A 14,022-nucleotide genomic window follows, 5' to 3' on the forward strand; every position below is an offset into this window, starting at 1 on the left:
GTAATTATTAATAAGACTGAAAAGTATTTCAAGTTTTTCTTCACGCGTTGAGTTTGGTTTGACGATGCCTTTCACAAACGCCGGATTTTATCATAACTAGTAACGAAAATTTAAAGCAAGGCATCTTTAAAGCGCATAATGCAATCTTCACTAAAATCACAATATGCAAAAAGTCGTATGCTTTTCACATTGAAAGCTATTCAGAACACAGGCCACCGATGAAATAATTTCATAATATCAATTTGAGATACTTACTAGTAATTACAATACAGTATTTCACATTCATGCTATTTTTTCATTTTGTAATTCAACACAACTCATTTCGTATTGTATTAAAATTTTTGAAACAAATAACACAATTCAGTCCAGAATCGATTTTCTCTAATTTTCACAATTGGAGTTGCTAAATTTCCTTGAAAGTGTAATGTAAGTAAACTGAGATATTTTTCATTTTATGATACAAGAGATAATGATAAAAATAATTCATACCGTCCAGAAATTTGTCAATTCTTTTCTTCCATGTTCTGACGTTACTTGAATTAGTCGCGTTGTACCAGACCAAAGATCCCTGATCTATATCATCCGAAATCGGACGAAAACCAAGGCCTGAAAATGAAGAACGTTGAAACCAAAATATATACTTTAAATAACACTATCTATTTTAATGTTACTATGGAAATTTTTTTGCAAGAAATGACCTGTCGTATTGATACAAAAACTTAGTTACATGTGCGGGCGTAATTTTTTTTTCGCGTGAAAATTCGTTGTGCGTTAACATTTGTTATTGAATTTATTCTAAATAACAATTTACCTAGTTCGTTGTCAAATTATATTTATAGTTATTCTGAACCATGTCTTATCATACTGTTATTGAAATGGAATACTTCGAGTAGAGGTAGTGATTTCCTACGAAAAAAATAAGCCAAATTGAGCGTACAACATAACTTTGATATTTATTTCAAAATCACGTCTTGCTTCTCCATTAAAATACTATTTTCATATCTTACCAGGACTCGTGCCAATGATACTGTCTTCTAATATGTAGGTTGGTCGTTTGAAATCAATCGATAGCATCAATCCTTTGTAGCAAATCGCACAGAGGAGTGCCAGCACGCTGAAGAAGACCAAGTAGAAAAGACCGACAACACCTAGTAAAATTGAGTGAAAAGTTGTACATCAAGATTCGGAGACAGTGTCTACTTCGTCATGTTACATTATTTTTACAATACATCGTATGATCTACTTATTCGGTCAACATTTTAAACAAAACCTTTTCCACGTTGGTAGACCGCTTTTAAACCTTTGTTTGAGGTTTTGTAATCATTTATTCTGATGCCTACAGTACTCACGACTATGTAGAATTATCTTACACTTGAAACTACACATAATCGTCTTCTATGATTACCCATATAATGATGTTTGCATTTACGTTGTAATATTGATTTACAATTTATGAATCAAATTCAAGGTGAAATGACCAAAAATATAACATACAAGGATGATGTTAGGATCTTGAAAAACAATAAATTTTCATTTACTTGGGTTTACGATCCTAGTCAATTTAATTTAGGACGTTATAAACTCATTCATCCATCCGCTCGCTCATTCATTCATTCAGCATAAATTATATCTAATAAAACGTATGTAAATATAAAATTGTACAAGTGTAAATCGCTCTCTAGTGTATAAATTGTCAATGTAAAAATATTTTGTTCCAATTAAGGGAATTTTCTAGATTGTCTCTCGTTTCTCGAATTATCAATTCTTTATATAGTTTCCATTGTTGTTGCTCTCAATCACGAATTCATATCTTAATTTGTTGTCTTTTAAATGTTTTTCTATTTTCACAGCGTCGATTATCTATCTTTTATCTTTTAAATCACAGTTCCGTCGAAGGTTCTTACTGGCTACACGCCCGTTGTATCGTGAATTTCCGAACTAATACTTAAGAGATGTTGTTTCAACGAGAGGTAAGTGACGAGAGACCGGAACAGAGACTTTCCTGGATTACCGAGCCGATACCCGTCTTGGAGAAAATATCCTTCATTGGTTGATACCCATCACATGACACCACCAGTCAAATCTGTTCCAGGGTTCCCATTCTAATTTCCATTTGTGAGAGATTTGAACCGTTACAACGTGAGAGAAACTTCAAACAGATTTATTCGCAAGTAGGCAGTAGAATGTATATTTAGTGTTCTAAAATAATCAATGAAGAAATCATCGACGATAAACACCAAACTTGATATGCCTCGTACGTACAAATAGATAGTTTGATGGGTGGATGGGTGGTTGGATGGATGCATGGATGGGTGAATGAATTAGTGGATGGATGGATAGATGAATTTCTGAATGGACGAATGAACGAATGGACAGATGGACGGATGCATGAATGGATGGATGAATGGGTGGATGTACGGATAAGCAGGTAGACAGGCAAAAAAAATAGATCGATAAAGAGATAAACATTTTGTACTATGTCCATATCGAAATTGGGTTAAGAATAGAAAGCATTACAAGGAAGTTGGCGTTGATGATAAGCAAAAGTGAAATAATGAGGAAATTATGGAAACGCTCTAACGGGTGGCATATGCCTATCGGGAGGAAACAATCATTCAATTAAGATGGTTAGTTAAATAACAATACATGACGATACTTGTATCCCTATGAGGCATTCCACCCTAAAGCGATCTGCGTCTGGCCCTCATCATCGCCGATTTTTTTTTTATTATAAGTAGATTTTATTATGTAGAGTATACAAAAAATAACATCTTTCACCGAGTTGAAGATTTTTTGAACCACGGGTACGATTTTTACTGCGCACAAAAACATCCAATCGATTGCCTTCAATTTTTTCTCATGAATTTTTTTTTTGAAAAACGAACATTTTGAGACTCGAAAGGAAGTGAGCAAGCTTTTTGTTTCGAAGTTACAGGCAAAACTAGTAATTAAAAATTGGGAAAAATGGAATTAAATATAAATCTAAAAAATACAATTTTATATTTCATTCGAGTTTTCTCGTTTTCGCACTTTTTGTTTGGAAGTGTTACGTCCTCAGGTTCTTTTTCCAGAGTCTTATAGTCACTTCAGACCTAGAATTCTCTCCTTATCTACACGTAGCTGCCTCGGTTCCCGCTACTGCTTGAGCAGGTCGATCACTAAACGTAACTAGCGAGTCTCCTACATTCTACACTAATCACTTCTATCGTAGCTTTTACACGAGACGCTTCTAATTATATCTCTCGATGCCAATCCAAGCCATTTCTTCAAGCCGACTCCATTACATTGGCTGCATGGGATATTGTGTTGTGGTTTCGGTTCTGCCCCTGTCATACAGAGGCCGAACTTTTTTTTCATGGGTAATTTGGAATTGCATTGCGTGACTATTGATCCCAGAACAAAATATCAACAAACATCGTCAAATGTATGCGAATGTAGTACGAGGAGGTATGTTGTGATTTTTGTTAGAACATGAAGTACCCAGAGCAGAGAGAAAAATGAAAAGTGATACCGAGGCATTGTAGTTCGTATTATTGTACAGTTATGGGCATATTTTGTCGCGTAATATTTTCTCAGGAATATTTTTTCGGGGGTATTTTGTCGTGACACCCATTACATTGACCAACTTTACCATTTACATAGTCTACCTCCCTCAGATCTGTTCCTTCTTCTATGATTTCCTGCATTGGGAGTAGTGGCACGTAAGTGCATAGTCGCCGTGTACGAATCCTAAAATAGCCAAATAACGCCTTGGCTGGGCATAGAATAGGTTCCGGTAGTCGGTCATCGAAGTCTACGCGATCTACCCATTAACAAAAGCTACAGACGTAACAAGTAATCGACAAGTGAGAAGAAATGAAAAAAAAAATTTTATTTGTATATTTCAATATTTCATCCGATTTTTCTCACTTTCTAATTACCTTTTTCGCTTGTAGCTTCTAAACCGGAAGGCTGCTCACTTCCACGTTGGTTTCAAAATTTTCGTTTTTTAACGAAGAATTCAAAAAACAAATTCGATGTCAATCTATCGGGGCTATTCATTCGAAAATTGGGTTGTCGTGTTTTTGGGAGCAATAAAAATCAAATCCGTGGTTCAAAAAATCTACAAATTGGTGAAAGACGTTTTTTTGTATACTCGACACCACACATAAAAATAAAGTGAGTCACGATGGTTAGGGTTATACCAACATCGGTTTGGGATAAAATGCCTCTAATACATTTATTCCACGCGAACCGATCGAGAGCACTGCAAAACTTCAACTTATTACATAAAGCAGTTCTGCCTTGGATACAGGGTCAGATCCATTTCAGACCGCGTCCCATTTAAAACCCAACGTATCGACTAGGGTGGACCTTGGATATATCATTTTCGAAATTCGACCGGCGCACCTCTCGAATCCGTTCCAAATAATTCAAAAATAATTCCATAATTTTTACAGACTTTTTTTTGACACATTCTGAGCATATATTCTATTGCGGGAGTAACAACGTTCAAAAAAATCTATAACTACGAGGTTTTAGCGGGCATTAGTGCTACTATCTGAGAAAAAATTGACATCGTCATATCAGGTAATCTAGACAAAATACAATTCCTCTAGATGCAACAAAAGGTCCGATTTCAAGGTAAAGTAATTCGTCTAGATTGCTCCGTACGATGATGTGAATTTTTTCTCAGACAGTAACACTAGTGCCCACTAAAATTTCGCAGTTATAGATGTTTTTGAACCTTATTACTCTTACAATAAAATATATGTTAAGAACGTGTCCAAAAGGCGTGCATATTAAATGAGGAAATTCACCATCTTTGAGGCACGGGTTATTATTTGAAGCCGATTTAGGGGGCACGCCGGTCGATATTTAAAACTGACCTTTTTAAGGATCAGCCTACTATGGACATACCGTAAACTTTAACCTTGCGTAAATCTGACCTTAATAGGCGCTGCCTGCATCCTGAGGCACCAGATATGGTGCTCATAAATATAACTCTACAAAATCTGAACACTGAAGAACTTTGCCATAAATAATACAAACACAAAGAGACAGCTTGGGTTACAAAATAGAGAACTTAAAGGATCATTCTGGTTTAGATGCTCGAAAAAAGGCTATTTTTGTATATTTTTTTGAGAGTTTATTATCATAGATATTGTGACTTAAAAGTTGGGATTAATAAATATTGAAATAAAGGGAATCGATCAATCTGGTACTTCTAATATCTTTATTTTTCACGATGTTTACTCTTACATTTCTCTCTGAATACTGACGGCCAATTCTCTCCTCTCTCTCTCTTTATGTATCCTTTGTCTTACTCCAGAACTTTCTCCTTCTAGAGTGTCCTATCTCTCGATCTTTCCTGCTCCTTCTTTCCTTTGTTACCTACTGTTTACATCTCTACTGACTATACGCTATTCTGATCTTACATCTATAGAAAACATTTGTATTGCTGTACTTTCAACAATAAATGTACTCGCGTAATACATTAAAAATATCTCAGACCTGAATGTGTTACGGCTCAACCGGTAATAAATGGCCGCGGCATCCTTTCTGCGCCTCTAATTACCGACGTGCAACTTTACCCAGATCCATATTGATCCGCACAGTCTATTATTGTGCAATATTTTTGCATTCATCATTTTTTATGCACCGTGCTATCCTTTATTAAACGCAACCAAGCAAATAACCAAGATGTCCTGTCAGCACTTACGGACTCGCCTCCATAGACCAATCGTCTTGTGCTGACTTACTTAAAAACTTAGCTCACCAATGAAGAGCTTTTTCTCAAACTCCTACTACTTCCGCATTTTCGAAAATCTCGGAAGGTAGAATGCAGATCGAAATTTAACATCGAATGGTAGGGAACTAAATTCAAGGAGAAACATTTTAGACTTCCGACAATAAAGAACATAATTCAAGATCGAACAGGACGAAACTAAATTAAACTTAGAACACGATTAGAACCAATTCCAATAGTATAGTACAGAGCAAATAAACTACAAAATCAAACAATTCTTAGATTTAAAAACTCTAAATTCACAAGTTTTACTACTACAACCATAATTGACTAATCTTACTTTTAAGAGTGAATACGACCTTGCTGCAACCTAACGCTAAGAATTGATTGAATGAACTTGTTATTTAATAGTTAATAAATCTTTATTTTCAACCAAAGTTTTGTGTAAACGTTAACGTAACGAAACCTATTGGAAATACAAATTAACATCCCAACCTCCTCCAAAACGAGTTTGTCAAAATAACCAATCACGACCAATCGGTAATAATTAGCATGTTCATCGGCGCTTTGGTTAGATCTGGAGAATATTTTGAATGATGCCTCCTTCATAGATTATGATTTGATTACCATATTCACCTCAGGTTCGATTCTTCGTTTCATCTTTTGAGCTAGTCCTTTCTCATATTAGTATATTCATAGACACTTCAATTGCTCACTGTTAGTGTATTTCTGACATCACCGAAACTTTACATAAAACTAGTAATGATCAACATCCTTGTTTTTAATTCTATATAATTGCAGCGCGGTAACATCTATTCATCCATTTACAGACTATGTCAACCTTATGTGAAAAGACGTCAATTCGAAACCCACAATAAAAGTGAAAGAGAAGAAGAATTCGTGAAAAACTTAGATTCAATATTAATCTAGAAACATAATAAAACGACAAGTCGCAAAATTTTAAGTAGATTGAAAACTAAATTAGCTTTTTATTGAAAGAGTATCAGTAAAGCTATAGCTTTCCTAACACTTCGATACTAAACCCTTAATTACCAAACGTGTGAAATTTCCACCGAATATAGATTTTTCGAATCTCATAAATGTGTGACAGTTGGTTGAAAGCGGCAGGTAAAGTGGAATTGTATAATTTACACTCAAGTTGCGTGATACCTCTCTGAGTATGCTACCACCGTGACCGTGTTCTGTAACTAAAAATAACCTCGCGAATATTGCCATAGGTAGGTGCGTAACATACTCCAAGTGTCGTAATGATGATCTATGTGACCAAGAATATGTCTCAACGGAGGATTGGCGGTGACATTTTTTTTCATGTTCTTTGAGGTAATCAGCAGAGTCATGTAACGAACAAATGGAAATTCAGTTTGCTTAGAAATTCAAATTTTTTAAAGTTTGAATGGTTCTTTTTTTCTCGACTTCCATAAATGCAACGTTCTACAACCCCAAAACGTCCGATTCGATCGAATCGAGTGAAATATCAATTTTCTCGTTAAATATGGTTCTGAATTATAGAGTTAAAATGTTCTGCTCGAAGGTAAAATAACGAAAATCATTATTTACGTACTACATTGCTGTGGGCAAACTATTTGTAAGTAAAAATATGAATTTAAACGTAAATATTTTAGGTTATTTCCTGTACGGCAATGAATTATGTATACGGGACATTCCGGTTTAATTTCCAGTTATAACATTCCAGAAATCAGTCAGTCGTATTATATTTAATATTTGCATTCTTACTGATCGTGGTTAACACCAAAGAATCATGTACAATTCCTGCATTCAGATTTAAAAAGGAAATTAGTACACTTGGAGCAACTTCCTGTATTATGGTGACTGGAAAATTATAGTAAAATGAGTATCAATGAAACAACAATTCAAATGCTGTTGGAATTATACGAAACGTGGTATAAGTAAGTATTTTGTATAATTATATAGTTGTCAATACTACATTCTCTGGTTGTTGTAAAATTAATTCTGTCTGTTTAGTTTACTCAATATTTTCACTTCGATAAGGCCTTAACACAATCCATTGTCATCAAATTACCGCAATATTCACAAGAAAATATAGTACGAGCAAACTATAAGTAATAGGAGCAGTAACACATACATACATCCATAACATATGTAATTCTATTTTTGGGAAATTTGCTGCCCCCCCCCCCCCCCCCCCCCCCCCACTCACAGAAGTACGTTTCGTAGTTCATGGACGTGTGGTTTTCAGTCTTTACCCAGAACTATGATTTTCCTTATAGTGAGATATGAAAATAGTCAACGACAGTATAGAATTCACTACTAGGAATTTCTCTCACGTCAGTGTACGACTAACTAACACTGTTTTGACAGCAACTAACTTTCTTGGTACGAATAGAACAAAACTTATATTACTCGCTTCGAATCATTTGAATGGGTCACTCATTATATTTGCCGAAACGATAACAAGCAGTTGTGCCAAGTTGTCGCATTTCAGTAACCTTTATCAAATAAGTAATACGGCTAACTATTTTCAGATGCGTAAAGGGCATTCCATTTCAACTCGACCTGAGTTTAACTCTTGACCTTTCCGATTTTGCTCTCGGTTTTTATGTGATTTTGTTGACTCTTAAAGACATTCGATTTTTTCGAAATGTTTTCAATAAATTTGAAATACGTACAATCTTTAAAAACGAACGTCCTGATTGACACAATTTAAAAATTCGAAATAATTCTAAAAATTAATCTGTCAAATGTAAAAACTTTTGACCTTCAAGTGGGCCGGCGCTCCTTTCGAGCTTTTTTCGAGCTTGTTACAAACAACAAACAAAATATTGAAGAAACATTCAGTTCACTGTCAACGGTCCCTCAAACACTCTTCAGTAGATTTTTGAGAATTTACAAAATATTTCCAAACTGATTAATTGTTTGCAATTTTTCCAACCTAAAAACTGAAAATCCCTTCGGTACAAGCTGAATTTTTTTTTTTTAATCCGGGATTCTACATAAAAATGTTCAGACCGAAGAGGTCAAAGGTCACACCAAGATTGAGATACCATGAAAAAAGCCATATACATGTATAATTAACTGTAAACAAATGATGCAATAAAAGATATGTCCTCGATATACTCCGCCCTATCAGATTTGTTGGATCAAACGGTTTCTGTCATCCTCTTTACGTCTTGTAACTAATTAAGCCTCCAGACCATCACATAATGTGATAATTCATTTTTAAGAAGAATGTTTAAGGTGAAATATTATAATCTGTTTTCCGGTGCAACCAAAATCCAATACAATAGTATTGTACTGCGTGGCATGTTGCTGATCTACAATTTCAAACTAAGATGAACTGTCACTGATTCACTGTCATCGTAAATACCCCGAAAATGAAAAGTTGAGTTTTCACTAGATCTTGACGATGCAAGATCTAAAAAATCACTTCCGACCATTTTCGGTCAGACGTCTATGTGTGTATGCATGTATGTGATCAATTTTTTTTCGACGATATCTCGAGACGAATTTACCGGATGTCAATGATTTCGGTCTCAATCGATGCGGCTTCATTTTCGATCATTTAAATAACGAATTGCCAAAAAATAAAATAAAAATATCCTGAGAAAATCTTGAATGAAAATTGGTACCATCCGATTTTTGGTAGCGCTTATTATGAATCTGAGGTCAGATTTGTAAAATCCAAAATGGCGATTCAAATGTGGCAGAAAAAAATCGATAAAAATTCAGATTTTGGTAGAAATAATAGGCGGAGGGCTAGGTGGGGCATCGATAACGAATCCCAGGTCAAAATTCCGAAATTTATAATGGTGGATCCATTACAGTGCTTCAAATTAAAAAATAATAGTCATATTTATATGTAATATGGTATTGAAGGGTTTTTGGATTGTTAATCACGAATCTGAATTTGAAGTTCGAAAATCGAATTGGATATTAATATTTTTTTATGTAAACTTGGAACTTCCAGTGTGAAAACAGGAAGTTCGAGGGCTAATGATGCTCGAATGTATGCACTTGATGCTGTTGTTCATGTGTTATCGAGTTACATCTACGTGTTCCAAGAATAAAATGACCAATAAACGAAGCATCATACATTATATTTACCCCAGCTGGATTTTGTTCTTCCTAGAAATTTTTTGGTCGATGGATCATATATAGCCAGTTGAAATGCTTCCCATCGAGAGACTTTGACATCCTGAGAACGTCTGCTATACTCCGCTGTCTCGAAAGCTTCATTTTTAGACCTTTTCACCTGGTGGCTCATGATAAAACTAATTGTAAATTCGGTGCACAAGTTTAGCGTATCAAATTTGGATGAGAAACTTTCAACGGTGACAGTCAGTTTACGGAAATTTGAGGTGAACAAATTTTCTGGCATCACTAATATTTGTCAATATCGCATTTTGAGTAACAGAGGTAAAATCACCACGAAATCACCACGTAAGTAAGCTCCACGGTTGCCAGACACCTACTGACAGCCAGAGGCCACTGCTGCAAATTCGTACACAGAGTCTGTAGGTCACGTGCACTCTTCGCAAGCCGACAACGTATTCGGGCAACGCGAGTAGGCAGGCTCTAGTTACTACGAATGACCAAAAATAATTGAAAATCGATTATTCGATTACTTCGATTATTCTATTATCATTTTCCATTAAATCGATTATTTTTTCCCGATTATTAGGGTATAATCAATTATTTTTCAAACCCGATCAATCGACTGACTCGATCATTTTTCCTTACAATTGGTTTGATTTTAACTTAGCAATACAATATCAATTTATGTGATTAAAGTATCCATTATTATCTTACTGACTAGGTACCTGCTTGATACAAAAAGTGAAAGATGAATAAATATTAATAAAATTGATAAAACATTTTTCCCTGAAATTGAAGAACGTTTGGTATGAATCTATGAATTGCCAACAAACAATTTCGCTATGAAGACTACATACTGTTTGCTAAATTTTGGTTGCAAATACACCGTTTCAAAAAAACTCGAAATAATCGATTAATCGATTAATTTTCACCGATTCAAACGAGTCGTGTTCGATTATTTGTTTCGGACTAGATTAATCGATGCATCGATTATTCTTACCTTAGTGGCCATCTCGATTAGTTACTATTCCATTTGCGATATAAATCGATCACATTAATTTCAAAATATCTCACTGCTAGGTACCAAATTTAGTATTCTCTAATTTTATTAGTGAATACAGAACTAGATCAGTTATAGTTTGTAGTTTCAACACCATTCTACGGTTTCGTGATTTTCAGTCGATATATATATATATATATATATATATATATATTGGGGGGACAAAATAATGATTTTCAATTTTATTCAAATAGTCACGTGACTACGTCAGAGCTGCAGCAAGCGATGCGGTAAGCGTGCAGTGCAATGTTCAAATAATATAAACAATCACGTCAGTAATCAAATTTCAGCATGAGTCTGAAATGCTGCCTTTGTAAAATAAAAAGTGACGAACCAAATGATTCAAGCGTCAAATTTCACAAGTACGTGATATTAGAAATTGTATGGGTTAGGTTACTGTTGACATTCCCTTTGTAATCAAGATCTGACATATATTTGATATTACACAGATTACCAGCTATACACTAAACACATTCTTTTCAATCATGAGTAAGTATTACATAATACTATATGCGCTAACCGGTAATTTGTTATTCATGTCTGTTCTCGCAATTTTCGATGATACTAAGTTTTGTTTGAACATAAGTACTGAAAATATAATTATTCTGAATGCTTCGTGAGTGTCAAGATAAGTAAATCGAGGTACTAAATTAAGTTTACGGTTTAAAAAACTATGGTCAAAGTGCCATTACGTATTTGTATGAATAAAACTATCATTTTTTTTTATCACAGTTACTGCATTCAAATCCAAAATCCCAAAAATTCGACCCAAATTCTCAAAGCAAGTTCTCTTTTAAACGAAAGTTATCTTTTTTTCTTACAATTGTGATGAATTCTTGAGTGTAAATATAATATAATACATTATTGTATGTACATCATATCGAAATATACATAATATATATTGTATATGATATACGATAATAAATTATTATGTTGAAATATTATTTAAATGTCACATAAACTATTTAGATGGAAAATTATCAGAAAAGCGACGAATTTTCGTTTTTTGTCTAGCGGCGAAGGCCCGTTGTTCATGAAAGACACCAAACCTTGCTTACTCTCTCATGTTTACTGTTTAGATTAGTAGCCCCGTCTTACCCCGCCGTCCCCTGCCAGGGTAAAAATATTATGAGATGATAGAATAGATTCGAGTATCGAACGATTTTTTTGCGTGCCTTCGAAATGTCTGCTAGATACCTTCTCGTTTCTTAAAACACTTATTAGATACATATTTAACAAAATTTCGAAATTTAAAATGAAGTAATTTTCAGCAATATTCAAAGAATTTTTCGTTTCGAAATTTAAAGTTCCGTACTGAACGAAATACATATGGGATATTTCAGGCCAAACTACACCGCCTGTGACCTTGACCATTTAGTATATTTTTTTTCATTTTTTATGAGAGTCTTCGCCAAGAAATTGCCGAAAGATTTTTTTCATATGTATTTATCCACTCGATTGTTTCTTTAACCATTTACGTCATCTAGAAAACAATGTTCTTTTTTTAAGAGCACGATGATTCTATGATTCACATCTATGAGTTGAAAACCAGCGCGAGAGTAGGATACTGTTTTTGGTTTATTTTTTTCTAGAGTTATTGAAATTATTTGGCTCTATAATTCCGACGTAAGTAGTAAAAATTTTCTTGTGATTCTTTATTGTTTGATTTTGAAAAATCCTGAGAAAAAAAATCCGCAAAAAATGTTACAACTAATTATGTCAAAATTCTTGAACTTCTTGATAAAGTAGGAAAAATCAGTGTCCCGGCTTCTGTATTTTCAGTTTTATTTTTAAATTATCGTTCTCTATCACGTAATTTGTGTGACTTTTTTCAACAATTATATTTACAACAATATATCGTTATTGTTTCTAAATAGACCTAATTAATTTACAAAAAAGTCCAGTTGAAAAAATGTTTATTTTTTGGTAGTTTTTGGGGTAAGGACTATCGTAGACATTTTTTTTCTCAACATTGAAAGGTTCAGGGTCACAGGCTGGGTGATTTGGCATATAAATCTCCATATATATATATATATGTGCATGTAAAATAATTATATTTTATGTGCAACTTTTGGATGAGTTACAACGTTTCAGAAACATATTATATGTGCATATACACAGATCTGCTGTGAATGCAGATGTACCACCAAGTTTTTTAACCGTTACTGAAATATTTTACACACTTCCTGGAAAAAATTTTAATAATAAAACTTATTTAAATATTTCAATACGTATTCACGAAATGTTTCAACGAATATTTCATTTAATCTTGAGATATTTCAGTACTGCTTAGAAAGAATGTTTTTAAGTGAATCTTCATTGAAATACATACCATGTCCCGGTATGTTAAGAGATCATCCTAGTGTAACGAGTCGAAAAATAGCTCATTTTCGCGATTTTTTATTTTCGATTGTTACAATACGCTAATCAGTTTGATTTCTTATGTCAAATCAAAGCACTTATGAAGTATAGAAAATAATTTTGAAACGTTTATTATTTTTTTAAATATTTTTTTGAACGGTTGAAAATGTCTTGAAAGAAAGAAACCCTCACGGTATACACGGTTGTGGCCGTGAATATCGTCTGAAACAAAATTTGTAAAGAGATTATTATCCAGTATAAAAGTCCCTATCCTTGCAATAGGGTTTTGTTTTTATCAACATTGACAAATTGGCGGTGGTTTAAATAAAAGTATCGAATTTAGCCTATTTTTTCGGCAGTTTTTCGTTAAAAAGATATGAAGACATAAAAACAAAACTTCCATATCAAGATAAAGAATGACGTGGAGAATATTGCGTCTAAATCTGGGACGGATAGCTTGAAAACTCTTCCCTTGAGAATGTACACCGTTTTGAAAAACCATGTTTCGATAAAAACGTGTTCAAAGTTTCCAATGCGGACTTTTCACATAAATTGTCTACTTATGATCAATCGGCGATCCCAAGTCCATACAATGTCAAGGATGCAAAAAAAAATATTTTTCGCAAATTTTACACTACGATGATCCCTTAACAATATACCAGTGTATTCGATATAATGTAAATACGCAATGTGCGGAGTATGTACAGCGTAAGTGAATTTCCTTACGAGATCCTACGCTTGCGACTCACGTCACCTGCGAAACTGAACGATAGGTAGT

General features: G+C 34.0%; 1 protein-coding gene across 2 annotated transcripts in view; it reads right to left on the reverse strand.

The window, feature by feature from the left end:
• The window catches only part of LOC124405242 (sodium/potassium-transporting ATPase subunit beta-2-like), a 69,510-nt gene extending 59,408 nt beyond the window's left edge, over positions 1–10,102 (reverse strand). The window contains exons 1-3 of one of the 2 annotated variants that reach the window (XM_046879975.1): positions 9,833–10,102; positions 1,008–1,148; positions 490–606 (exon numbers count right to left, since the gene is read on the reverse strand). In XM_046879975.1, coding sequence (XP_046735931.1) covers positions 490–606; positions 1,008–1,148; positions 9,833–9,992 — 418 coding nt within the window. In that variant the 5' untranslated portion in view covers positions 9,993–10,102. The remainder of the gene's footprint in view (positions 1–489; positions 607–1,007; positions 1,149–9,832) is intronic. The other variant, XM_046879976.1, reaches the window with a different exon arrangement.
• Positions 10,103–14,022: the final 3,920 nt, after the last annotated feature.

Source organism: Diprion similis, chromosome 4 (assembly GCF_021155765.1).
Source record: "Diprion similis isolate iyDipSimi1 chromosome 4, iyDipSimi1.1, whole genome shotgun sequence".
Taxonomy (NCBI): Eukaryota; Metazoa; Arthropoda; class Insecta; order Hymenoptera; family Diprionidae; genus Diprion; species Diprion similis.